The sequence below is a fragment of the Neovison vison genome, chromosome X (assembly GCF_020171115.1).
Source record: "Neovison vison isolate M4711 chromosome X, ASM_NN_V1, whole genome shotgun sequence".
Taxonomy (NCBI): domain Eukaryota; kingdom Metazoa; phylum Chordata; class Mammalia; order Carnivora; family Mustelidae; genus Neogale; species Neogale vison.
Window position 1 is genome coordinate 130,705,284 of NC_058105.1, and position 27,125 is coordinate 130,732,408.

General features: G+C 59.8%; 2 protein-coding genes across 3 annotated transcripts; one reads left to right on the forward strand and one right to left on the reverse strand.

The window, feature by feature from the left end:
- Positions 1 to 5,340: 5,340 nt before the first annotated feature.
- On the reverse strand, positions 5,341 to 16,836 carry AKAP17A (A-kinase anchoring protein 17A). 2 transcript variants are annotated; one of them, XM_044235009.1, is made up of 5 exons: positions 16,817 to 16,836; positions 13,447 to 14,224; positions 12,842 to 12,990; positions 8,479 to 8,719; positions 5,341 to 7,219 (listed from the first exon to the last, which is right to left on the reverse strand). In XM_044235009.1, the coding sequence occupies exons 2-5, from the start codon at positions 14,206 to 14,208 to the stop codon at positions 6,272 to 6,274; spliced, it is 2,100 nt and encodes a 699-aa protein (XP_044090944.1). In that variant the 5' UTR covers positions 14,209 to 14,224; positions 16,817 to 16,836; the 3' UTR covers positions 5,341 to 6,271. The 2 variants fall into 2 exon arrangements, with proteins under 2 accessions (XP_044090944.1, XP_044090943.1); XM_044235008.1 differs by lacking the exon at positions 16,817 to 16,836 and adding an exon at positions 16,763 to 16,810.
- Positions 15,736 to 17,268, forward strand: LOC122896723 (vegetative cell wall protein gp1-like). Its single transcript, XM_044234768.1, has one exon. It carries the CDS (start codon positions 15,736 to 15,738, stop codon positions 17,266 to 17,268), a length of 1,533 nt encoding a protein of 510 aa, XP_044090703.1.
- The last annotated feature ends 9,857 nt before the right edge of the window (positions 17,269 to 27,125 follow it).

The window sequence follows — 27,125 nt, forward strand, 5'->3', positions numbered from 1 at the left end:
CAGGAGCAAAGGCCCTGGGGCAGCAGCATGTCTAACCTGTTTAGACAAGAAGAAAGGAGCAGGAGCAAGTGCAAAGGCCCTGGGGCAGTGGTATGTGTGACCTGCTTAGGAAAGAGGAAAGGCCCTAGGGCAGTGGCACGTCTGATTGTTCAGAGAGCAAAGGAGCATGGGCAGGTGCAAATGCCCTGGGGCAGCAGCATGTGTGACCTGCTCAGAGAAGAAGGAGCAGGGGCAGGTGCAAAGGCTCTGGGGTAGCAGCATGTCTGACCTGTTCAGACAAGAAGAAAGGAGCAGGAGCAAGTGCAAAGGCCCTGGGGCAGTGGTATACGTCACCTGCTTAGGGAAGAGGAAAGGCCCTAGGGCAGTGGCATATCTGACTGTTCAGAGAAGAGCAAAGGAGCATGGTGGGCAGCTGCAATGGCCCTGGGGCAGCAGCATGTGTGACCTGCTCAGAGAAGAGCAAAGACCCTGGGGCAGTGGCGTGTGTGACCTCAGAGAAGAGCAAAGCAGCATGGGCAGGTGCAAAGGCCCTGGGGCGGCAGCGTGTGTGACCTGCTCAGAGAAGAGCAAAGGCTCTGGGGCAGTAGAATATATGATCTGTTCAGAGAAGAGCAAAGGCCCTAGGGCAGCATCGTACATGACCTGTTCACGGAAGAGCAAAGACCTTGGGGCAAGAGTGTGTCTGACCTGTTCAGAGAAGAGCAAAGGAGCAGGGGGAGAGAAGGGGAAGAGAGGTGCTGGGTGTGGCAAGCGGGTATGATTTTCTAGCAGAGTGGTCGGGGAGGCCCTGACCATGTGGCCCTGACCATGTGGGTGCTAAGGGAAGCAGGTGACCAAGGGAAGAACAGCGTAGGAAGAGAAACAGCAGGTGCAAATGCCTCGGGACAGCAGCCCATGTGAGCTGTTCAGAGAAGAGCAAACAAGCAGGGGCAGGTGCAAAGGTCCTGCGGGAGCAGCGCATGTGACCTGTTCACAGAGGAACAAAGGCCCTGGGGCAACAGTGTGTCTGACCTGTTCAGAGAAGAGCAAAGGAGCAGGGGCAGGTGCAAAGGCCCTGGGGCAGCAGCACGTGTTGCGTGGTCAGAGAGGAGCAAAGACCCCGGGGCAGTGGCGTGTGTGACCTCAGAGAAGAGCAAAGGAGCACAAGCAGGTGCAAACGTCCTGGGGCAGCAGCGCATGTGACCTATTCAGAGAAGGGCGAAGGAGCCCCCGGAGGACAGAGAGAGCAAACAGAAGGAGGGAGAGGATGACGGCTGGAGAGGTCCCCGCTCTGCAGACTGCTGCACGGCCCCACCACAGACAGAGCCCAGTGGAGTGTTGCCAGCAGGGAACCCCCTCGGCACACCTCATCCCGGGACGGTCCTCACAGCCGCCCTGTGGCCTCCCCGACAAGACGCGATGGCTCAGGTGCTGGGCCCTTGCCACAGGTGCACACACGACAACACGTCCCGGTCGGGGCCCGCACCTGGGTTTGGACGGGTCGGCGTCCACGTGGCGCACACGGAGCCCAGCACAGGGTATCGTCACAGTGGCTCCTGCGGGGAACAGTGACACCCAGAGCAGTGCGGTGTCGGGGAGCGAGAGGGAAGGACAGGGAGGAGGCCAGGCACGCGGCCAGCATCAGTGCCCAGCCTCGGATGGACGCCCGTCTGAGCAACCCCGTGGTCCGCCACCCCGCGTCTGGGCTGCGGGCTCTGGAATACTAATGCCGGGGCTGCGGCTTATGAACAACAGTCGTGCATTCCTCACGGTCCCGGCGTGAACGTCCGAGATCCAGATGCAGGTGGACTTGGGGTCCGGGGAGGACCTGCGTCCTGGGTCAGGAATGGCTGTGTATCCTGCGTCCGCTCACCAGGGAGAGGCCCGGGGGCCCCAGGGGTCTCACAGGACAGGTGTCCCGCTCTTGGGGCCGCACCCTCATGAGCGAATCCCCCCCCCCAAGGCACCACCTGCTAATCCCTGGGGGTCGGGATCCCCCTGCGGGTCAGGATTCAGACGTGAATCTCGGGGTCGGGATCCCCCTGCGGGTCAGGATTCAGAAATGAATCTCGGGGACACACACGCTCAGGCAGTGGCCATCGCGCTGCAGCAGTGGGGGGTGATGCAAGCCCGGGGGCCGTGCCAGACGGGGACGGCAGCAGAGGCGGCCCCCTGCAGGGGTGTGCACAGGATCTGGGCAGAAGCGGCGGTGGGGAGGCATCTACGTTGTGCAGGACGCCGGTGACAACCTGTGTGTCCAGCACACTGGCCACAGGGGCCTGAGGATGTGGCATTCTCGGGGGCAGGGGGGCTGCCTGGAAGAGGAAGTGGGGCCTCCGGCTCCCCGCTGTGACTGGTCAGTGGGGTCGTTCCACCCCCTACCCCGCCTCGGGGTTCCCCTGTGCTTCCCCAGCCCCCAGGGACACAGGGAGAGGTGAGAGACGGGGGCAGGGGCAGGCAGTGACCCTGCGGAGCTGGGGAACGAGGCTTATCCCGGGGCAGAAGCAGGGGAGAAGGACGCCGCGTGGACCCTCCGACCGGCCAGGTGGGAGCCTGCAGGGTAGGCTCAGCCCCTGTGCTGCCGGCACAACTGCAGGGCTGAGACCGGGCCCCGTCCGGCAGCAGGACCGTCCCAGACGGCCCCGCGCGCAGCGCGTACCATCCCACCTGCTCGCACACATGCATGTTACCTCCTGTTTCCCCAGAAACGCAAGCAGGGAGGAAACATTTTAAAGGAAGTCCGGCTGCCGTCTTCAGAATGGGTCCCGAGCCCACCCCCCACCCCTCGCCCCGTGACCCCTGATGCCCTCAGGTCTAGAGAACATCCCTGCCCCGCTCCTCCGTCCGGGCACAGCTGAGGGACACGTCGCCCCGCCGGCGGCCCCTGGCGTCAGTGCAGGGACATTCAGTACCTACGGCATGAGGTCGGGAAGGCGCAGGGCACGCTCGGTACCGGGAGCTTCTGGGCAAACGGGCGGGGGCAGGCGAGGGTCCCAAGTGCAGACACGGGGACATGGACGGCCCGGCACGCCCGCAGAACCTCGCGCACCCCAAAAGGCAGCACAGCGGGATCTGCTGTCTCCCCTGGTGTCAGAGTAGAGACCGTCCTCTTGTCAAAGGCCAGCCAGGGAGAACCAGGACGGACCAGGGGGCGGTTTCCAGGTCCCCACCATGACCCCTTGGGGGTGGTCAGCAGGAAGAGGCTGAGGGCGGAACGCTGTAAATGACAGCGACCCAGAGACGGAGGGAGACGCCCACCCCCCACCTCGCCCAACAGGCTACGGCGGGACAGTGCTTCTGGGGCTGAAAGACCCCGTGCCCTCGGACGCGTTCTCTCGTCCCAGCCCGCCCCGGGCGCCAACAGTCGGCTCACAACGCACGGGAAAATCCTCGTGTGCGCACGGACAAAGTCTCATCGGGGACACGTGCGTTCCCACTGGTGTCCACTCCCGCCGATGAGCCCTCACCGGCCCCTAAAGCACCTACAGAAAACGGATCCCTTAGGATGTAAGTGGAAATACGGGGACCTCGGAGAAATCCCACCCCAACTCCTGCAGGGGACGGGGGTGCCAACCGAGGTGAGCCCAGATGCTGTCCTTCCTATCAGTCCGCGGTGACCCTCAGAACAGGTGTGTGCGGGGGCGGCTCAAAACCAGGCACTCGGGTTCTGGGTCCACATTCGGGGTGGTGTCGCTGTGGGGCCTGCCGAAATACATACTACAGCAGGACAAAGTATCTTTGCCCTTTAAAGGGCACAACGTGGCCTGAGGGGCACCCTGTTGCCTCAAGCCACGACCCTTTGCCTCCCGACACCCTGTGATGTTGGGGGCGGGGGCTAGGCCTCCACCATCGACCATAACGGACCCCCCCCCAACACATTCCTCTGTTCCCCATTTGCCTCTACAGAGACTTGAGAACAAGGAAAACCGCCCAGACTGAAAAGGAGCGTCACGAATGACCCACGTCCGTTCGCCCAAGACAGGACCGTCCTTAACGTGCAGGCGCCCGCGAACAGCGCGCGGAATCACACCCGGCCAGCGGCGGCAGCGCGGCGAGGACAAAGTGCCCCAGCGCTATCACGGGGATGTCAGCGCAGCCACGGTCAGTCACCGACAGACGCAGCAGGCCCACGGGCGGAGAGGGCGGAACGGCCTGGACAGCACGGTGACCCGTCCACCTGCCCTGGCGCCCAGGGCTCGGACGTCCGTGAAGAGCAGGGGACGGGGTCATCGAAACCCAGATTCCCGGTCGGTCTTCCCCACCCTGTAGGTCTGGGGCTGGCATTCTCCAGCTTTCCTGCCGCTCTCCCGCCCCTGCACTGCCACATGGATACATCCCATGGTCCCCAGAGGCCACACACGGCCCGGTTACACGTCCCCTGCCCTCTCTCCGTAACCTCTGGCCCCACGCGTCGGCTTGTTCCAGGTCGACACCGGTTGCCAGAAGCCATGCCCGCAACCTTGCTCTCTGCAAGCCTTTATCACGCCGTGCCCAGTTTAGAGCCCGCCTACCTGTCCTTTCCAAGTTGGAAGTGACCCGGTCCGTGCATTCATCTGTTCTATGCGAACGGCTCCCCGGCCACCCTGACTCCCTGACCCCTGAACACACCGCGTCTGTTCCCACTGTCCAGACCAGCCTGGAGAACATCGGTCACGGAAACCCACCTCCCCGAGCTCAGGCACAAGCTCCCCACACCCAAGACCTACCCCCCCCACCTCCGAGACTTCCCAACACCTGATCGCAGGATGTCCTGAGCCCGTGACGGGGGGAACGCTCTGAGCTGGGCTATAGGGGTCGAGACGGGATTTCTGCCCAATCCCGGAGCATCTCAGCACAGTTGCATCCTGGCCTCAGCAGGCGACAGACCAGACAGAAGCCGCACCAGTTAAAGACGGACGCGGGTCTGCGGTGTCCATCCTGGTCTGGGACGCGGAACTGAGCTGGGGGGCAGGAGGCCCGCGGCCGCTATCCGTGCGCGCACAAGATCTGCGTGCCCGTGAAACACGGCCGGACGCGGCACTGCTCCGCTGTGGGGTCCCAGCCCCTCCCTGCCACAAGTCTAGGTGAGACAAGGTCCACTCGTACCTTCACTCGCGTGTAAAACCGGCTCTTTGGTTTTAAAAACGCTGCTTTCGCGAACCTGCTAAACTTGAGCTCAAACAAACAGAAGGCTTCGCAGGACGCAGGACTCTTTTTCCCGGGGTTATTTTACAGCGACAACCGCGCTGTGAAGTGCGGCGTTGCCTGTCAGCGGTTCTCAGTTAAGCCCGTGTTTCTATCAGTTCCCAATCTGCCAAATTAGGCTCCGTTCAGGAACAGCCCAAAGAACTCAAACACACAAAAAAGTACGCAAAATATCAGTTCATTGGAAAAAGATTTTATTCCACAAAAAATGCAAACTGGAGTAAACACCGTCCTTCCTATCGCAAACATTACAGCTATTTTTAAGTATTTCTTGAGCTTCACTTGGAGAAGCGAATGATTATAAAATTTAACAAGTTTTTAAGCCTTAAATCTGTTTGAAATGCTCCAAGTAAAAATAATTTAGCAAAACGGCTTCTTAAAAAAACCACACACGCTAACCTCGACTAGAAACCAAAGCTCCGCACCGACCTTCCTTGATGCGTAACGACCAGTTTGCAGCGCGGATGCTTCCGGAGCGAAGGGGCGGGACACCGAGTCGGACCGCCCCGCACGCACCGCGGCTGGAGAGGCGGCACCGGTGAGCGCTGAGCTCAAGGCCTCACCTGGCGCCACGCGGGACCGCACGCGCCAGACCACCGGCTTCTCCCGCCATTCCGCCAACCGCGCTTCCCAATCACTTAAAATTACAAAAGGAAAAGGAAACAAAAGCGCCAGGGCGCCGCTTTTTCAAATTTTCGGGGCCCCGCGGGACCCCGGCTGTCCGTCCTTGACAGTCTGTCCCCAGACGACGGGGACGTGCGCCCCGTGCAGTCAGTGCACGCGGGGGCGTCCCTGGACGGGACAGAAAGGCCGCTCGGCCTGCGCGCATGTGTCACCACTGCCGGCCAGGGCGCCTGTCCTGCTGGAGACAGACCGGTGACGTTAAAGCTATTGGATCAACAGTTTTGAGGGAAAACTAAAGGTAACGACTGCGGACGGCGCGCTCGAAGAGGGCCAGCGCGGGTTGACGAAGGAGATGCGGGACGCGTGGCCCTCCTGCGTGGCTGGCTCCTGGGCGCCGTGCTGCGCAGAGGCCGGGCGGAAGGGGAGCAGGGAAGCGCCACGGTCGGGATCTTCGCCCGGCGGCCGCACGGGACACCACCACGCATTACCTGTTCCAGGTGCTGCGGTGCCGGCTGGGGGACCCTGAGCGCGACCTGTCCCGCTCGCTGTGGCGATGGCGGCTACGCTTCCGGCCCGAGCCGCCCCTGCGGTCTCGGCTCCTCTCCCGGCGGCTGGACCGCTCTCTGCTGTGCGACCTGCGGGACCGGCTGTGCGCGGGGCTCGCGCTCCGCCGCGGAGGGCTGTCGTCCTGGCGCGAGCGCTTCTTGTGCTGCCGCCGCTCCTTCCGCGCCTGCCTCCCGTCCTCCCGACTGCCCGCCCGCCGCGGCCGGCTCCTCTCCCGCTTGTGCCGCTCGTCCTCCGCGCGGCCCCCGCTGGCCCGGCCTCGGCTCCCGCTGGGCTCCCGGTTACACTTGTCTTGCTCGGAACGGATGTCCTTTTTGGGCGTGTTCTGGTCCCAGGCAGCGGGCAGGCCCTTGGGCTGCTGGTTGTTGTCGGGAATGCAGGCGAGGACGCCGGGGCACCTCTTGTCCGGGGAGGCGTCCCCCGCGGCGGCCAGGCGAGAATCGGGGCCTTCCTTGCACGGGACCTCCTCGGGGATGCTCCCGGTCCCGTTCCTGGGCGTGCCGTCGCTCTCCGGGCGCGGCGGGGTGTCCTTCGGCGTGTCGGGGGGCGGCTGGCCCCCCAGCGGGTGCAGGGCGGCGGCGCCCACGCAGCCGGCCGACACGGTCTGCAGGATGTCCAGCACGGGCTGCAGCAGCTGCGCGTGGGAGAGCGCGAGCTCGTCGCGCGCGCGCGGGTCGTCCGCCTTCTTGCTGAGCAGGATGCTGAGCAGCCGCTCCCGCAGCTCCCGCTCCTTGCGCTGCAGCCCCAGCGCGCGCTCCTTCTCCTCCTCCACGCGCCGCAGCTCCGCCTCCTGCCGCCGCCGCCGCTCCTCCAGCTGCTGCAGCCGCAGCGACGCGTCCTTCCGCTCCTGCTCCTGCAGCTTCGCGGCCTGCGGCACAAAGGGGAAGGCGGCACGTGGACCTCTGGACGCCCCCCGCGCTCCGAGGAGGCGCTGGGTTTGCGGGGGACCCGAGGCCTGGGGGATGCGGGTGGACGCTCCGGCCGGAGTGCGGCCCGCCCGGTCCCGACCGCGCCCGGGCCGCCGTGCGCCCGAGCGAGAAGGAACCCCGTGGCGAAGCAACGCGGCACAGCCCCCTGGGCGGGCATTTTGGGTGGGGCCCGACCTCTCCCAGGCGCGCATGGGGCCTGCTGGGAGGTCGCACGCGGTCACCAGCTACAGGGAGCTGAGATGAGGCGGACACACGCTGCCGCGGCCTCCGCGGGAGGTGCGGGGCCGGGCCTGGGTGCGCGTCTTCAATATTCACCATGAAACAGGAGCTGAGCTGCCGCGTCTCAGCGCGCCTGCCAGTCTCCTTCCCAGGGACTGATCACAACTGTAATTAGACAACAGGTTACGGGGTCGCCCCGCGCCCCACTCTGCGGGGGCACGCGGCCTGCCCGAGCACAAGCAGCGCCGGGCGAGGTTCCCGCGTGGCCCCGCCCCCGGCTCGCCGGAGTCACCGGCCGGCCTCTGGAAGGAGCGGAGCGGGCAGGAGGAACGAGGAGATGCTCAGCTCTGAGACCCTCATCCATCGGGCACCCGCCGAGACCTGCGCGGTCCACGGCTGCGGAGGAGGGACGTGGCCCACCCAGGCTCCGTCTGCGCCCTCAGCTCCCCAAGGTGCCAAAGGGCCCCTCTATCACCAAGCTCAGCCCACAGCCTCCCGCCGCTCCGGGCCACTGGCTTGTCGGTCAGGAAAGCCCGCCCTCCCGCCGGACCCAGGCAGAGCACCTGCAGGGCGAGGAGAGCCACAGGGGCCGGGGGACCCTCGCTGAAGTCGGCTGCTCCCTCGGTCCGCGGGGAAACGGGGACCATCCGCCCCTGCTCCCCGAGGGCTCTCGGGACCGTGCCACAGATGGGCACACACATCACACGGATTCAAAGCTCTACGAGCTCTGCCAGACGGGAACATTCTAGAACCTGGATCGAGGCAGGAAGGCACCCCGACACCCCGACACCAGGAGACCGCATCCCCGACTGTACTGACGCTCATCGTCACCCCGTAGCGGCAGCCGGCGGTGGGAACAGGTCGGTGACGCCAGCCCCGGGTCAGAAACAGCGGACGGCGGCCCGGAGCGGAGGCGGCGGCTCCCGGGCTGCCCCACAAGCCCGCCCCGCGCCCCCCCAACCCCCCGCGCGCCCCGCACCTTGGCCCTGCTGAGCAGCTCGGCGATGAGGCGGATGGACTGCAGGTTGCGCTGGGCCAGGAGCAGCTTGCGCTCCTCCAGCCGGATCTTCTCCTGCAGCTGCTTCTGCTCCTGCGCCTGCAGCTTCTCCAGCTTCTTCTGGCTGCGGCGCAGCTCACGGTCCCGCTGCTTCTGCTCCCGCCGGCGCAGCTTCTCCTCGCGCTTCCGCTCCCGCTCCAGCTCCTCCAGCTGCTTCTGTTTCCTGCGGGAACACGCCGACCGCTCCCGTGACCGCTCCCGTGAGCAGGGAGCGGCCGCGGCGGCGCGCGGTACCCGGCCACGCGGGGGCTGCACGCCGGGGGACGGCGCGGGTGTCCAAGCGCGAGCGCGCGCGGACGTTTTAACCCCGTATCCCACACTCGGGCTCCGCTCAAGCCGGGGAACCGGAGAAGCGGACACGCACGCAGACCACGGGTTTTCAGAACCTTCCGAGGGACAGTCCTGCCGACCAGCCCGCAGCCACGGAGGAAACAACAGGAGGGTCGGACACGGAAACTCTGGGTTTGAACGAGGCCCACCAAGAGCTGCAGAGGCCCACGACGGCCTGGGAACCTCCTGCCACAGCGCCAGCGGGGCCGGCCAGGCAGGACTGACCCCTGGGGCCCCGATACACAGCATTCCTGCCATACAGGGAGGCGGCACATGAGCAGACATGGGGGCAGAGCCCATCCCCGGGGCAAGGGCAGGGGGTGGACAGGGCCGTCAGGACACACACGGTCCAGTGCCCGCAGCACGCCAGCCCATAGGACACCCTGGGGCACGCGCCCCGGACTCACTGCACATGGTCGTCGGCTCAGACAGCACCTTTGGCTCAGGACAGAAGGACTCAGCATGCACACCGCGCTGGCACATGCTCCCAGGGCACAAAGCCCGTGGCTGGGGCTCCGCAAGCAGGCCGTAGGGCACCGCGGAAACAGCAGGATGCACAAGTGCACAGTCCCAGACAAAGTTCTAGAAGCACTTTACTAAGGGAAAGACTAAACGCAGAAAACCGTGTCCCCGGGGATCCTGCCTGTGTGGTGTTCCAGGAAAGACAAAGCCACAGTGACAGAAACCGAGGACAGCGTGCCCCGCGGTGTCTCTCTTGGACCGCGGCTCCCTAAGAGCACGCTCTCCGGTACAGAAACGGTCATGTCCCCAAGAGGAACCACGCGGACACGGCAGGTTGTTATAAACCAAACCCAAGCCCACAGCCACCGATTAGATCCTTTGTTTCTGGCAGGGGGAGGGGTCCCCAAAATGAGGATCAAAATGCAACCAGGAGAGCTACAGAGACCCCAACAGGAAAAGTCTGCAAACCATGGGGTACGTTTCCACGGCAACCTCAACCGCACTCCGGCCTCAAAATTGGTCAAATAACCGAGACACGGGACAGAGCTGAAAACCGCCCTGAGGAGACAGGACGCACGAGGGGAGACCTCTGGGCCCAGGAGGCAGCCAAGACCCTGTAGAGCAGCCCCACAGCCAGGGTGACGCCACACCGCGGAGACCGCGCACCCGACGGGACCGACGGGGATGCAAACCGCTCGTGGCTCAGCAAGGACGGGGCGGAGCGTGGGGCTGGGCATTCCCACTGGCCAGCGGGGCAAGGGGCGGGGCCTCCGCGGGCACGAAGAGCCGCCCAGTGTCCAGACCCCACCAGTGCCGAGAGCCGCGTGTCCAAGCAGCCTGGGGCGTCCTGCCGGCGGGCACTGCTCTGAGCAGGGGCGGAGCCGGAGGCCCGGGGGCTGGTCGCCTGCCAGAGCCGCCGGCCACCAGTCACGCTCCACCCGTCTGAGACTCACAAGCGGCCAAGTGAACGCGCGCCAGTGACCGAGGCTGGACAGGCGCCAAGGCTGCGCAAGGCCAGCCCGCACACTCAGGCCGAGAAAGGGCCACAGCCGGCGGTAGCAGCGGGCTCCGCGGGCCGGCCTGGCCCCCTCCCCTCCCAGCCCTCACCTCTAACGAGCACTGGGTGAGCTCAGCAGTGCCTCTGCACTGGCTGCGCCCGACAGCCCCCGCCCCCCGCCATCCGGAACCGTCAGTCCTCATCACGCCTCCAGCCCAGACAGACAGAGCAGCCTGTCCTCCGGGACCAAGTCCCCGCTTCTTCTGGGGGTGAAGGTCCAGGACACGGTGCCTCTAGTGAGACCCCCGGTGCCTCCTGAGAGGGTGGGGGAGGAACCAAGGTGTGGGGGGTCAGGGTCCGTGCTCAGGGGGACACGGCCTGGGCGGCCGTGCTTGCGACAGGTCAGAAGTCTGACGGAGCCTCCCGCCTCGGCCTTTCCTGCTCCGCCCCAGGAGCCCGCGGACACAGGGACAGGGGCTCAGGATAAGACCCCCACCACGGCCCCGGGTGCAGCGTCTGCATGACGAGCCCCAGGTGTTGGCCGCACTCTGAGGCTGAGTCTCCGGTCCCAGCCACGCCCCACACACAGCCCGCACGTCCTGCCCGGCCATCAAGGCACCTCTCCCTGGTGAACGACACAGAGCCAGGGCAGGAGTAACGCACGTGGTGTGCACCCGCGGCCCCACAGATGGACTCGGGAGCAAAATCTCAGTCCAGAGACGCCCACGCGTCCGGGTCTGAGTGAAGGCGCCCCCAGCCGCAGGGGAAGGTGGACTGCCCACCACGCACACGCAAACCCCAAGACCGCTAACGGGGCACGCGGCCCCATCAGACGCATCCTGCCCGGACACCCGGCAGCACATGAAACACAAACCACTGGTGGGAAACACACCAAAACCTGCCGACAGACACGCGAAGACCACCAGGGGTGGCGGAACGTGGAGAACTGCCCCAAAACGAGGGGACGCCACGGCTGAGCGTCCTTCCACAGCACAAGAACGTGGATGAACAGCGACGGCGAGCGGGCACACCCCCCATGCCTGAGTGGCCCAAGAGTCCAGCGACGACAGCCTGGCCACAGAAACCGCTTCCCCTGGAACGCGGCCTAGGTGACCAAGCGTCCCATCCCTGTCGCGAGCGGAGCTTCGTCCCGAGTGCACGGCGGCCCCAACAAGGGATGCTGTGCAGGGACGGCACCGCCCAGGCCTCCGGTGGCGCATGGATGGACACACAGCGGGACGCGCAGACACACACCCCTGACATACACGGAGAAGCGCGCACAGAGACGCGCACACGGGAACACGCGCACGGAGACACGCTCACTCAGATGGCACAGAGACGCGCGCACGGAGACGCACACACAGACACGCTCACTCAGATGGCTCGGAGACGCGCGCACAGAGACGCGCTCACTCAGATGGCACAGAGACGCGCACATGGAGACGCGCACACAGAGACGCGCTCACTCAGATGGCACGGAGACGCGCACACGGAGACACGCTCACTCAGATGGCACAGAGACGTGCACACGGAGACGCGCACACGGGAACACGCACACGGAGACGCGCTCACTCAGATGGCACAGAGACACGCGCACGGAGACGCGCACACGGGAACACGCACACGGAGACGCGCTCACTCAGATGGCACAGAGACGCGCACACGGAGATGTGCACACGGAGACGCGCTCACTCAGATGGCACAGAGACGCGCGCACGGAGACGCGCACACAGAGACACGCTCACTCAGATGGCACGGAGACGCGCGCACAGAGACGCGCTCACTCAGATAGCACAGAGACGCGCACACGGAGATGCGCGCACAAAGACGCGCTCACTCAGATGGCACGGAGACGCGCACACGGAGATGTGCACACGGAGACGCGCTCACTCAGATGGCACAGAGACGCGCGCACGGAGACGCACACACAGACACGCTCACTCAGATGGCTCGGAGACGCGCGCACAGAGACGCGCTCACTCAGATGGCACAGAGACGCGCACATGGAGACGCGCACACAGAGACGCGCTCACTCAGATGGCACAGAGACGCGCACACGGGAACACGCACACGGAGACGCGCTCACTCAGATGGCACAGAGACGCGCGCACGGAGACGCGCACACGGGAACACGCACACGGAGACGCGCTCACTCAGATGGCACAGAGACGCGCGCACGGAGACGCGCGCACGGAGACGCGCACACAGAGACACGCTCACTCAGATGGCACGGAGACGCGCACACAGAGATGTGCACACGGAGACGCGCTCACTCAGATGGCACAGAGACGCGCGCACGGAGACACGCTCACTCAGATGGCACGGAGACGCGCGCACAGAGACGCGCTCACTCAGATGGCACAGAGACGCGCACACGGAGATGCGCGCACAGAGACGCGCACACTCAGATGGCACGGAGACGCGGGCACGGAGACGCGCGCACGGAGACGCACGACTCAGACGCATGCACGCCTGGGACCGCGCGCGCACACCGACCTCTCCTCGGCGCGCTGCCGCTCCTCCGCCTCCTTCTCGCGGCGCTTCTGCTCCTCCCTCTGCTGCTCCAGTTCCTGCAGCTTCTGCCTCTCCAGCTGCCGCTTCTTAATGGACGCGTCGCTCAGGTGCTTGGTGGAGTCGAAAGAGACCTTCGGGAGCGAACAGCACAGAGCACAGTGACCCGTGAGCACGCTTCAGACCCGCAGCTGGAGCTGCCCCATAGCACGGGACGCCCGCGTTCCAGAGACCCCGCACTCAACAGCGGGGGCACCCGGGACATGGGGCCTGGACCCCTGGGACGCGTCAGAGCGGTCGCAGCCACTTGGCGGCTCAACACGGAGCTCCCCGGCCGATGGGGGTGGGGGGGGCGCAGGACACGGACGCGACTGCCTGCTCCGATGGTCTGGAAAGAAGGTCCCCATTATCCAAGAGAGTGTGTCCCCTCCCCCAAGGACCTCCCCCGTGGACCGACGCCACCAGCCTAGCCGCCACAGGGCCTCCGCTGTGTGAACGAGGGCTGCCCACCGGCCCGCGGCCCCCGAACCCGCCACGGGACCTGCCCCAGATGGTGGTCCAGGCCAGGGCAGGCGCTGGGCCGGGCTCACCTTGATGTTGCAGGCCACGGCCTTGCCGTCCTCCCCCTTGTACATGAGCTTCATGCCGCGCAGGGCGCTCATGGCCTGGATGAAGCCCACGTACTCGCGGTACTGCACGTAGGCCTCGAAGTTCAAGTGTCCCCCGAAACTGAAGGTGTGGAAGTTGCGGCCGGTCATCTCCTCCCGGTAGGGGTCCAGCATGGGGATGTCCACGTTGCGGATCTCCCCGAACTTCTCAAACACCTTGACCAGCACCTCCTCGCTGGGCTTCTCGGAGCCCGACTCCTTGAGGGCGAACCACCGGCAGGGCAGGCCCTCCAGGTGGATGGTGTCCGGCCGCTCCCCGGGCAGCGTCTCGTTCATGTCCTTGGCGTCGCGGAAGAAGGAGTCCCAGTCGTGGCGCGTGGGGAAGTCGATCTTGAACTCGGCGGCGCGCACCTTGAGGATGTCGGAGAAGCCGCTGAGCTTGATGGTCTTGCCGTCCAGGCAGGCCAGGAAGGACTTGACCAGGCTCTTGTTCTCCACCTCGCCCTCGAAGCGGATGAAGTCCATGGTGCTCTTGGAGATGCGCAGCGTGGAGAACTGGTGATTGTGCACCATGCCCTTCAGCCGCTCCATCACCTCCCAGTTGGAGATGGACTTGCCCGGCTGCTTCAGCTGTGGCAGCGCCACGCTGATGGTCATCTTCGTGATGGGCTTCAGGTACAGGCCGTACGGGGGGCACAGCTCCACCGCCTCAGACGTGTCGTGCACGATGGTGGCCGCGGCCATAGCCGGAACCCTGGGCCTGGAACACCAACACGGGCGGTCAGGGCAGCGGGCCTGGGAGACGGGGGTGCCTGCCCGCCTCTGCCCAGGAGGGGGCTCGAGCGCACGAAACGCCACTATCTCCCGACCCCGTGTTTTGTGCGGCTGGGGTTTTTTGTGTGTTTTTTTGGAATCAGAGAAAAAGAAACCCGGGCTGGAGAAAACTTCCAGGACGAGCCTTGGGTCACTGAGCGCGGCAGCAGCCCGCCCAAGGCCGCGGAGGGAGCGCAGCCGGCAGCTCTACTCCCCTGCAGGGGGAGAGGCGGACTGGAGGACTCGGGACAGGAAGGAACTCAGCCGCAGACGCCCGGAGGGTCTGCGCAGGCAGCGGCCCCTAAGGAAACAGGAAGTTTCTGGCCCCAGTGTCCGCTTCAACAGCTTCAACAACTCGACTGCGGCTCATGGGCCCTCCGCGTCTGCCGTAAAGTAACAAGCGGAGAAGAGCCCGTGCAGCCTGCGCGCTCCCGTGCGCACCTGCCCTCCACCTGCCCTCCTCCTGCCCTCCCCGTCCTCCTCCGAGGCAGCACCCTCCTACTGGTCCGACCAGTGCCACTTCCGGAAAGCCCAGCTCCAGCAGGAACCCAAACAACACGGGCTGCCCGCCCCAGCTGCCACTGCCACCCCCGCCCCCACCCCCTGCCGGGAGCCTTCCCTCAAGGCCTGAGGCTCAGCCTGGGCCTTCTGCCCCACAGAAGAGCTGGTGCAGGGCAGAAGGGGCACCTGGCTGGGTATGTGGGTGAGGGGGCTCCCAGAGGGGAGGCTGCTACAGGGCAGAAGACACACCTAGCTGGGTGGAGGGGGGGGAGCCTCCAGACAAGGGGCTTCTGCAGGGCAGGAGATCCCCCTGGCCTGATCTAGAGGATGCGGTCCCCCACACAGGGGCTGGTGCAGGGCAGAAGAGGCATCTGGCTGGGTCTAGGGGTAGGGAGGCCCCAGACAAGGGGCTGATGCAGGGCAGTACAGCCCCCCTGCCCAGTCTAAGGGACTGAGGGACTCTGGGCCGACCTGTGACCCAAGACCTCCCCCAGCGTGGTCCCCATGGCCTCAGCTACCCCTTCGTCAACCCCACAGCCCAAAGACCTCCAGCCCTTCCAGCTGCCCCTGAGCCGAGGGACTGGCCTCCACTGGTCAGGCCTCTCCAGCTTCCCCCAGCACCAGGGACAACCACAGTCCTCCACCCGTTTACCCTCTATGACCCGCAGCAGCCCCCAGGACTGCTCAGGGTCTCTAGGGCACTCTGTGCCTCGAGGAGCCCCAGATCCCTCCACGGGGGAAGGCCTCTGTTTCCACTCCCAGGATCCCTGCGGTCCCCAGCCCCCCACAGAACGTGACCCTTGGACACTCCATGCTCCTCCCCTTGCAGCCCACCACCCTCAGGGACCCCAGGCCACAGGAGCCAGCCCCCCACCCCCAGCTTCCCAGCGTCCTAACTGGGGGCCACCAGTCCCAGAGACCTCACAGGCACCAGTTCTCAGAGCCCCCAGCATCCCCATGCCCCACCCCCTGGTACCCCCACCTCTAGCAGACCCCAGCCCCCATCCATCCCCCTCCCTCCCAGACCCCAGCTCCCCTTCCTGCCCCTGTGTCCAAGCCCCCATCCCAGACCGCTGGTTCCGAAGACCCCGCAGGCAGCAGGCCCGGCAAGCCCCAGGGATCCCCGGCCCTCACAGAACACTGGCCCTCCTGGACCCCCAGCTCCCTGGAGCCCCCAGCCTTCACAGCCCCCCCCCCCGTCCCCCCGTCCCCCAGGTGCCGGCATCCCCAGCCCTCACGTGCCCCCAGCTCCCCAGAGCTCCCAGTCTTCAGACATCCCCGCCCCTCACAGCCCCCCCGGAGCCCCCGGCCCTGACAGACCCGGCCCCTGCAGCCCCCAGAGCCCCCGATCCTCGCAGAGCTAGGTCTCCCCAGAATCTCCTGTCCTCAGGCCCCGGCGCCTCGCAGCCCCCCGCAGCCCGTGACCCTCGCAGACCCCGGTTCCCGCAGCCTCCAGAGCTCCGGGCCCTCGCAGACCCCAGCCCCTCGCAGACCCCGGCGGTGACAGGCCCCGAGCCCTCGCAGACCTCGGCCCCCCAGAACCTCCTGTCCTCAGACCCCAGCCCCTCTCAGCCCCTAGAGCCCCCACAGCCCCTGACCCTCGCAGATCCCCGACCCCCCGCAGCCCCCGGAGCCCGTGACCCTGGCAGACCCCAGCCCCCGCGGCCCCCAGAGCTCCGGGCCCTCGCAGACCCCAGCCCCTCGCAGACCTCGGCCTCCCGCAGCGCCCCCAGCCCTCCGGAGCCCCGACCCTCGCAGACCTCGGCCCCCCGCAGCCCCCCGGAGCCCCCAGCCCCCCAGAACCTCCGCGGCTCCCAGCCCTCAGCCCCCGACCCTTCGCAGCCCCCCGAGCCCCGGGACCCCCGCAGCCCCCGGCCCCCCCCACCATCCCCGCAAGCCCCCGGCCCCCCCGCCCCGCAGCCCCCGCGGCCCCCGCGGCCCCGGCCCGGCTCGCGGAAAGGCGTGGTCCCGGGGACTCGCTCACCGGCGCGGGGCTCCGCCTGCGCCCCCGGCCGCCGCCGCCCAGGCCCGAGCTCACCGCCGTCCCCCGACGACCCCGGCAGCCGCGGCCTCCCCGCCCGGCGCCGCCACCGTCCGCCGCAGGCGCCCCCGACGCCACCCGCCGCCGCCGCCGCCCGCCCCTGTGACGCATTTCCGCTTCCGGCCCTGGACCCGCGGAAGCGGGCGCGCGGCGGCTCCCTGTTTCGTCTGCCGGCTCTGGCTCCGCCCCTAGGCGGGACTTCCGGGAGGCCTCCGCGCGGGGCGGGGCTGGGGGGGGCGAAGGACGGGCTCGGGCTCTGCACTGCGCGTGCGCGAGTCCGCCCCGCCCCCCCCAGGCACCACCTGCGCGCGGGCTCTAACCGCGGGCCTTACCTGCGGGCGCGCGCGCGCTCACCGGCCGGAAGCCCGGCAGGTGCAGAGCCTGCGCGTACGTCGGATCGCTGTCGGGAGCGCGCATCGCAGACAGCACGGCCGGAGCACGGTCTGTAAGTCACTCAGTTACCACGGGTCCCGTGGACCTACGACGTACGTGCCTGGTGGACGGTTACTGAACACGCCAAGTGGGGGACAGCCTCCGTCTTTACCTGTGTCTTCTAATCGTTACCTTTATCCATTAATCCCCAAATGCGTAAAATCTTTACCAGTTCCGCGCTCCTAGTCTCAGGTGGTTAATCTCAAACTATGTAACGTTTAAGGAGCCGCAGGAGATACATTGTACATGAATATGTAACCGTAGCTCGTGACTAGTACTGTGCCTGCCTATAATCCCATAACGACACTCCTTACACGCCAGCGACTCGCAATTCATTAAACCCCAAGTCACGGCAGATGCTGCCTAAGGCATGTGTTTCTGATGCCCCAAATAGGTCCTGATTCTGGGGGCGCCTGGGTGACTCCGTTTGTCAAGCCTCAGACTGTGGATTTCCACTGGGGTGACGATCTCGGGGTCATAGGATCGAGGGTTCCCCCTCCCACAGCCCCCATCAGGCTCCTTCTTTTTAAAGATTTATTTATTTTTTTTTTAAGATTTTATTTATTTATTTGACAGAGAGAAATCACAAGTAGACAGAGAGGCAGGCAGAGAGAGAGAGAGAGGGAAGCAGGCTCCCTGCTGAGCAGAGAGCCCGATGCGGGACTCAATCCCAGGACGCTGAGATCATGACCCAAGATTTAAACTCTTCTTTTAGTGAAAAAAAAATTTTTTTTAAAAATCTTCTTTTAAAGAGTTAAAATCTTTAAAATAAAAAAAAAAGAAAGAAAGAAAGAAAAGAAAAAAAGAAAGAAAAGAAGAGAAATATGTCACAAGTTTGTAAAGTGAAAATCCAGGGTAGGAGAACACAAATCTGTGTTGTTCAACACAAGGTGCCTAAACCTTACCTTCACACAGGGCAGGACTGGGTGAGGGGACCCAGGGGCTCCTGAGCATCTGGGGGTCTGGTATGTGTGAGTCATGGTGTCCTGTTAATAAGCCGCCCCGGAAAGCAAATAGGATCATGATCTCCTGACAAGGAGGCAACAGAGGATCTGGGGTCCCCCGGGGAATGGGACCACTCTTTGAACCTGGGCCACCGTCTTTGCCGTCTTTAACTTCCGCTTTGTGAAACAGAGACTTGTTTGGGGTTCTTGTTAAACTTTGTCCCCAAGGTGGCTTGTAAGGCGATGGCGCTGTTTCCCCCGGGGGACGGTTAAATTTGGAAACTGTTTTTCCACTCCGCTCTCTGAAGTGTTTGCAGAGCAAATTAAGGGATGAGATACTCTTTCAGAACCTGCACACCTCTGAGAGGCGGTCATAACAATTTCAAAAACATTCAAGGAAAATCCTTTTACGTGTTTGAGCAAGATATTCCTCTTCTGATACATCTCAGAAACAGAAAAACAACAAACTCCCGTATATCCAGAGCCCTAATCTTGTGCCCTCGTATGGCCTGAGCATAGCTGTATAAATCACTCTCATTGAGTGTGAATGAAGGCTGGGGGGGATGGTGGGATTCGCTCCCAGGATTCTGTGGCAAAGGGGAAAGAATCCTGCAGTTAATCAAAGACCCTAACCAGTTCATTTAAGCGAATCAAAAGGAAAATGAATCGTGGGTGGGTCTGGCCTAATCATGTGTGGAAATCAGCATTAAGAAGGGCACGAGACTTGAGGCAGCAAAGACACAGCTTGGTGGCCTGCAAAAAGAAGCAAACTGCCTTTCGGAGAAGATCCTTTGGCAGGAATTAGTGGTTTTTACTGCTTCAACCTCAGAGAATTGAATTCTGCAAATAACCAGTAAGTTTCTAAAACACATCAAGTCTCAGAGGAGACCCGCCTCCCCCTTACTGGTGGCAGACACCTGATTTCAGCCTAGTGAGTCCCTGAGTAGGGTTAGCTCATGCCTGGACTCCAGACTTAACAGAAACGGTGGGATGTCTTAAAAAGTGTCTATCACGTTTCTATCACATATGGTGTATGTAGGGGGGAGGACTGGAATAACAAAAATGTATCCTTTCTAGTGCCGGATAAAGTCTGAAATCAAGGTGTCAGCAGGGTTAGCTCCTTGCAAAGCTCCACTTTCAGTTCCAAGCCTGTCTCCCAGCTCCTGGTGGTGGCCCGAAATCCTTGCTGTTCCTTGCTTGTGGCCCCATGATCCCAGTGTCTGCCATCCCACAAACACCTTCCCTCCGTGTGTGTGTCTGTCTCTATGTCTCCACTTCTCACTAGGACACCAGTCACGTTGGGTTAAAAGCTCACCAGAGTCCACCATGACCTCATCTTCATTTAACTGATTAGGGCCGACACACAGTGGGACCCAGCCCCTTGCTAGATGCTGGCATTCAAGGAGGCACCGCAAGAACTGAGACTAGCTAACTGGTCTACATGCGGAACCAATTCAATGCTGGCTTCCCTCAAGATTGCACACTTCCCTCCAAGCTATACATCTCCTCCTCTATATTGATATCTTGAGATCTTGATATTGATATCTTGAGATCTATAAATGTGTGCATATATGGATACCTATGAATCTATCTAATATCTATCGTCTATCTATCATCTCTCTCCATCCCTCTACCCATCTATCCAACCACTTATGTACTCATCAGTTTATCCACTTATCCATTCTTTTACGCATTCCATCCACTCATCCATGCATCCACCCGTCCATCCATCCTTGTGTGCATGCATCCATCCGTCCACCTACCCACTCAATCCCTCCACCCACCACCAATCTACCCATCTATCCATCCATCAACTCATCTACCCACTTCACCATCCACCCACTCACCCACTTTTCCATCCCCCCATGGAACAAATTAGACATCCGGCCATCCCTCTCCCCTTCTGTCTACCTCATCAATTCGTGCCTTTGAAGCCTTTAGTCAAGACAATTGCTTTCCAGCAGGTGGCGCACCCACCATCCTCATGAACACTGGCGGGAGCTCTGTCTTACGAGTCCTTGGCTTCAGGTCAGACCAGACCATTCACAGCTAAATCAAGGGTGTCCAGCTAAATTGCAGGGGTCAGGGGTAAGAAGGACAAGAATGACCCTGAGGTCCCCAGCTCTGGCCACTGGGTGAGGTTGATGACTTAAACTCCATGGGAAAATCAATTAGGGGAAATCTCGGTTTGGGGCAGGAAGGAGGCAGGTGGGTCCTGGTTTGGAGATGCCTGCAGCCCTGATGGAGCTGTCCAGTAAGATCCAGAGCTCTGAGTGAGTCCAAGAGGAGGAAGAACCATGACATTGGAGCTGCAACTATGGGACACAAGGAGAAGAAACTAAAACAATCCATACGCCCATCCATCCATCCATCCACCAACTCCTCCCTCCCTCCATCCATCCAACCTTCCATCTACCAGTTCATCCATCCATCTATTCACCAACTGATCCATCCATCCATCCATCCATCCACCAACTCGTCTGTCCATCCATCCATCCATCCTTCCATCCACCCATCCATCCACCAACTCATCCATCCATATGTCTGTCCGTCCGTCCGTCCATCCGCCCATCCACCCATCCATCCATTTTTGCCAGTGTCCATGTGTGACAAGATGCATGGAATATTGCAAACCAAAGAAGCTCATTGAGCCTTGCTGTCCAGTTTTTATTGATACTTGATGACATAATTTCCTTGTGCCTAACTTTAGTCTCCACCTCCTCCTGGAGGCTCAGGATAATACCTTTAGTCTTCATCCCCTCTCAAAAGTTGCAACTAATAAAGCATGTCCCAAAAGCTTCCTCATAAACCACTAAATGGTCAAGTGAACAAAGCCTCCAGGCAAACAAGGACAGGGCAGGTCATGTCATGGTCTGGACATCACCTCCTAGGAGCCAGGGGCAGAGGCCAGACCTCCTTTTATGTCAGGTTGAGACTTCACCACAGGAAAACAAAGCTCAAAAGTGCTACAATTTCTGGTAAGCGATTTGAAGGCAGATGTGAAGTGGTGATATAAAGCATGGTCAGGTCGAGGGTGGGGTCTCCTCAGGAGATCATGGTGGAAGCCCGAAGGGCGGATGTGCAGGGCTTGTTGAAGGAAGTTGAGGGGATCCTGGTCTCTCGGTGCAGAGTGGTCTCCCCTACATCTAGCCAGGTCCTGGGAGTGGAGAGTGGTAGAAGGTGCTTGTGGGACTTTCCATGAGAGAGATCTTACCAACCTCCTGTGGGTTCCCAAGCAGAATGAAACTCTTGTGAGTGTAGGGACAAAGGTGAACCCCACAAGCCGCTCTTATCATCCAGGTGATGTCTGTGGTTGTCTTGCTGGGATAAGATCAATTTTATTTTCTACATCCCCTCTCGTTCATGGCCCGTCCAGATCGTACAGAGAAACATGGTTATTTCCGGGAGCTGAATTGTTGGCTCATACAGTATCCTCCTCTGTTCATTCTCAGACTGACTGTATTTTCTGCATGGCTGTTCCTCCTTTAGAGACTTGGGTTTAGTGTCTGAATGCCTTGGGTTTATAAACATGGGTTCAAACATGGGTTTAGTGCCCTCTCTGAGATTTCTCAACAAGAAGAGTAGAAAATAGGATGTTGTAGATATCAGATCAAAGGGCAGCTTCAGAACAGGAGATAAAGATGCAAAACCGCGATACAGAATTGTCCCACTCTTTGAGGGAAATGGCATCCTTGTACTTTTTACCAAAATGCTGGGCTTTCCTTTTCTTTGTAGGGTAATTGGGGTATGATTCAGAATAGCTTATACGATGCCTGGCCATGGAAAAAGAAAAAAAAAAAAAAAAGATGTCTGGCCACAAAGAACTGAATCAGGAAGGAGCATGGGCTTCAGAGAAAACTGTGCAGGGATGGGCCATCTGGATGGAAATGACAAATGACAGTTGGGGGAGGCCCAGGGTAGTTGCCCCATTATGGGACCTCCAACAAGTAAGGCCTGCCAGAGAGACCCAGAGGCAGTGTCCAGTCCTGAGACATCACTGAGAATCCCCATGACCAGTTCACTGAACTAGGATCTAATGTTGAGGCATTGGCAACCTCTGCCTTCTCTACCCATTCATCCATCTGTCCATCCATCCATCCATCCATCATCCACCCATCCATCCATCCATCCATCCACCCATCCATCCATCTACTCATCTACTCATCCACCCAACCTATCCATCTACCTATCCATCCACCATCCATGCATAAATATATCCATCTTTCCATCCATCCAGCCAGCCAGCCACCTACCTATACTTTTCATATTTCTACCCTCTTACTTTAACGGAAGCATGCTCATCACAAATATTCTCAAACCCTCCTTCGTCGCTTATTTCATTTTTCAACGGAAACTGTTGCCACATTGGACAATTCCTCTTGACCAAATGACCATCAACCTCTCATGATGTTTACTTAATTCACTTCACTGGTCCCATCCTTATCTCAAACAGTAACATTTAGATCATCGTGGATGTTCGCATCTGTGTTTGTTGTTCTTACGTGGTTCCTGACAGAATTATCATCAGCTTGGTCTCTATGTTTGGGGCACATGTTTACAACGCTGAGAGGCAATCAGCACACACACAGAGAAAGTCTCTGGTGTTTATTTGTTTTCCACAGCAGCCAGGTTGCTATCCCATGCTCGTCACTGAGACTTGCAGGACCCCAGGTGCCCCAACATTCAAGGTGGGGCTTCCATGGCACTTCCGCTCCCCAGCGTGAGGAGGGAAGGCGGGGCTGGTTCATTTCCTGCCTTCTTCCGGTTGCATTTCACCTTATCACTCACCAGGCATTGTGTGGCCACCATGAGAAGACTCCCATGCAGAACTCCAGGGGGTGTGTAGAGCTGGAGGGGGGGTTGGCCACCATGTTCCCCCTCCGCCCGTCTATCCAGAGGGGCTCAGCAAGCCAGTGTGGCCACATCTCATTGCCCAGGTCCCTCCATAACATGGCCAGTCTCCTAGTCCTCAGTGCAAGACTCTCCCGTCCTAGGCAGCTAGGGAAACAGAAGCTAACCTTGTTGCTCTTACCCTTGTGCATGGAAGACCAGTGGAGACTTGCCCCATGAGGGTAAGGCTGGCTTGCACAAAGGATGATGGTGGGTCATCTGGTCAACAACACCAGGCATGAGCACGATCTTTCCACTGGAACACTGGTCCACAGAAGCGTGGTGCCCTCTCTGAAGGCTCTGAAGTTCGCTCAGTGCCAAACAGACAACCACAGGTCTTCCCGCCCCTCATGAAGGCAGCAGAAATAATTCAGCAGAAATAACTCAGCAACCTGTCCCATTGTCATGGTGCATTTTATCAAACATGTGCCACCTGTGTGGCCTTGCAGGAACACTTGGCCCGTTCACCATTTTGGGGAACACTTTTGCATATTGGGGAACATGCAGAAGATATATTAGCAGTGCAAACAGGAGCCCTCCTCCCCTGTCCCTGGTCCCAAGCTCGGTGGATTAAAAACAGAGATTTTTCTTCATTGAGGTGAAGTTCACATCCCACAAAATTCACCATTTTGAAATGAATGCTTCGGTGACATTCACTGGGTTGTGAAATCCCAGCTCTATATAATTCGAGAACATTCTCATCTCCCTAAAGGAGACCCCATCCCCATATAGCAGCCCCTCCCTGTTCCCTTCCCCAGCGTGTGGCTGTCACTAACTCACTGTTTGTCGGTGGATTTGCCCATTCTGGACATTTCACATAAATAGAATCAAATAGAATTTGCCCAAATCTGGACTTTATATAGATAGAATCACACAGTGTGCACAGCCCTTCATGCATCTGCTTCTCCTACAAGCATCGCCTGCTCAAGGTCCATCCATGTGGTAGCAGGTGTCAGACCTTTGGTCCTTGTTTATGGCTGACTCATTCCCTTGCAAGTCCCACCACCCACCCCCCGCCCTGCAAGGAAAGAAACCCTGTTATTTTAGCTTTGAAAGAAAGCAACAGGGCATTCTGCTGAGTTTGTAAGCTGGGTGTGTTTTCAGCACTCGTGCTGGGAGCAGGTGTCAAGCCAATGGCATCCTCCTGCCAACGGCCAACTAGCATGTACCCAAAAATCCTGTTCAATCTCTCAAAACGGCGTGTTGTATTAATGATGACGGGGAACAAGTGATAGGACCCAGCTTGGACTATGCTACCATCCTCAGGATCCATGAATGTTCCACTGCCTTCAAGAAAAGAAATGGCTTAGGCATAAACCATCGGTTTATGGTCCAGTGGCTTAGGCATATCCACTGGAAGGTGTTGGGGGAGTGACCAGTGTTTGTACTTTGCCTAGCATGCCCGCTTCCTCTCTTGGGTCCTCTGGTGGTCAGATGCCTGCAGATAGATTTTCTCTGGTCTCCATGAATCATGCAAGCAAAGAGGGGAGCCATCCACTTCTTGGCTCATGAGGCCATCTGTCTGTGATGGGTAATTTTATGTGTCAACTTGGCTGGGCCACGGTGCTCAGCTATGTGGCCAAATACTCTTCCGGGTATTTCTGTGATGTTAATTTCCGAGTGAGATGCACACTGAAATCAGAGGGTTTTGAGTAGAGGACATTGCCTTCCTTGACGTTGGTGGGCCACGTCCAATCAGTTGAAGGAACTATACAAAAAGAGACTGAGCTCCTCCCCATATCCCCACCCTGGAGCAAGAAGGAATTCAGCCTGGAGAAGTATTAAGACTCAAACTGTAAGCCTTCACCAGGTCCCTAGGCTGAGGTCCAACCTGGAGATTTTAGACTTGCACCTGCCCAAGCGTATGAGCCAATCCCTTAAAATAAAAGTCTATATATCTATCGTCTGATTGGCAAAGCTTGAATCAGTCATATGAATCCAGTTTCCACCCTGGTGCCTTCAGCAGCTTTGCCAGAGGTCAAGCCCCAGATGGGGACCAGAGTGGAGGAGGGCGTTTCTTAGAGAAAGGTTATCAGGTGAAATTCAGGAGTAGGAAGAATGGCGCCAGGAATTCTTCAAAAAAAAAAAAATTAAAAGCAAGATTGTATGGTATTTATCTTCCTCTGACTGACTGACTAAGCAATGCTGAAGGTGGCAAGGAAAAAATGGGGTCATCTAATATCGAAGCCACCAGGAAAAGGCAAACACGGGGAGAATATAGGGGTAAAAGGATAAAGAGAGAAAAAATAAAGTGGAAAATCAGGTGAGCGTGTAATATATACAGATGGTATCATTTATATGCATCATGGTCACACAACAGCTGAGCATTCCAAAAAGACTGTTGTCAGGAGGGTTAGCTGGATATGGACCCAGGAGGGACAACATAGATGGACTCTTTTCGGGACACATTTTCTCAGCCCTGGCACTAGTGACATGTGGGAGGGGTCATTTTCTGGTGTAGGGCATCCTGGCACCTGTAGGGTGTGGAGCAGTGTCCCTGGTCTCTGCTCACCGCTTGCCAGTAGGATGTCCTCCTCAGTGTGACTGCCAGAAATGTCCCCTGGGGGCAGAATTGTCCTTGGCTATAAACCACTGCCATAGATAGATAGATAGATAGATAGATAGATAGATAATCAATAGATGGATAAATAGATAGATAGATTGAGAAGACATGGATAGATAGATTATGGATACGTGGATGGATCATTCATAGATAGGTAGATATTAGATGAATAGGTAGATGGGTGGATGGATGAATGGATAGATATATAGTTAGATGGATGGATGGATGGATGGATGGATGGATGGATGGATAGATAGACAGATGGATGCATAGATAGATGATGTAGATGGGTGGGTAGGTTGTTGGATGGATGGATGGATGGATGGATAGATAGACGGATGTATGCATAGATAGATGATGTAGATGGGTGGGTAGGTTGTTGGATGGATGGATGGATAATGGATAGATGGACAGGTAGGTGGATAGATGATGGATGAATGGATGGATAGATGGATGGATGGATGGGCAGATATGATGGATACATGGATGGTAATTAAGTGATGAATGGTTGGATGGATAGACAGATGCCTATGTATGTAGATACACAGACGATGAGTGGTAAATGATAGATAAATGCATATATGGATGGATGGATGGATGGATGGATGGATAGACAGATGATGGGGGGTGGATGGATGGATGGACATATAGAAATGATTGACAGGTATAGATGATGGACAAATACAGGTGACGCACACACACATACAAACATGGAGAGACAGATGAGGCTTTTTGCCCGGTCTCTGAGCTCTGGAAAATTCAAAAGTCTGAGAAGCAGGGAAGAAGGGCCCCTCACTCTCAAGAGGTCTATCTTCACTGTGATGACAGGACATCAGACGAGGGGCGGCCTCACGCAGACCCCAGAGGAAAACCCCAAACCACATGGAGGTGGGTGCTCTCCGTGGGCGGACCCACAACCACCAGCTGCCTCAGGATCAAGCCCTTCGCTGTTGCAAAAGTGAGTGAAAGTCACCACGCCCCCTGCCTTGCAGACGAGCCCCCTGGGGGAGCTGGGGGCTTCCTGACCCTCTCAGGGAAGGAGCAGCCCCTCAGAGGGCCAACCCCCAGCCAGGCCCTCCCACAGTGCGGGGGGCTGCATCGGGGGTCCAGGGAAGACCCCACATTCAATCCTGGAGACTTGTGCTGAGGAGTCTGGCTAATGCAGGGGTGCGCACAGAGGAGAGAGTGTTGTATGCATATCTCCATTCCCCATAAGGCCCCCGTGTGCTCCAGGACGCCATCCAGGACACCATATGACATCAAGGGGCTCCTCTGGGCTGTGACGCTTTCTCAGACTCACATCATTCCTGGTCACTTTTTGGTAGTTACAAGGCATGCTGGTGAGGGAGTTTGTAGGATGTGCCTCTGTTGGGGTCTATTTTGGGGTTTAGGCTAGGGTTTGGGGTTTTGGGGAGCAAGCGCACAGAGGTGATATGGCTCTGTGCTCACGTCGCGTCAAGGGCCCCTGCTCTCAGCG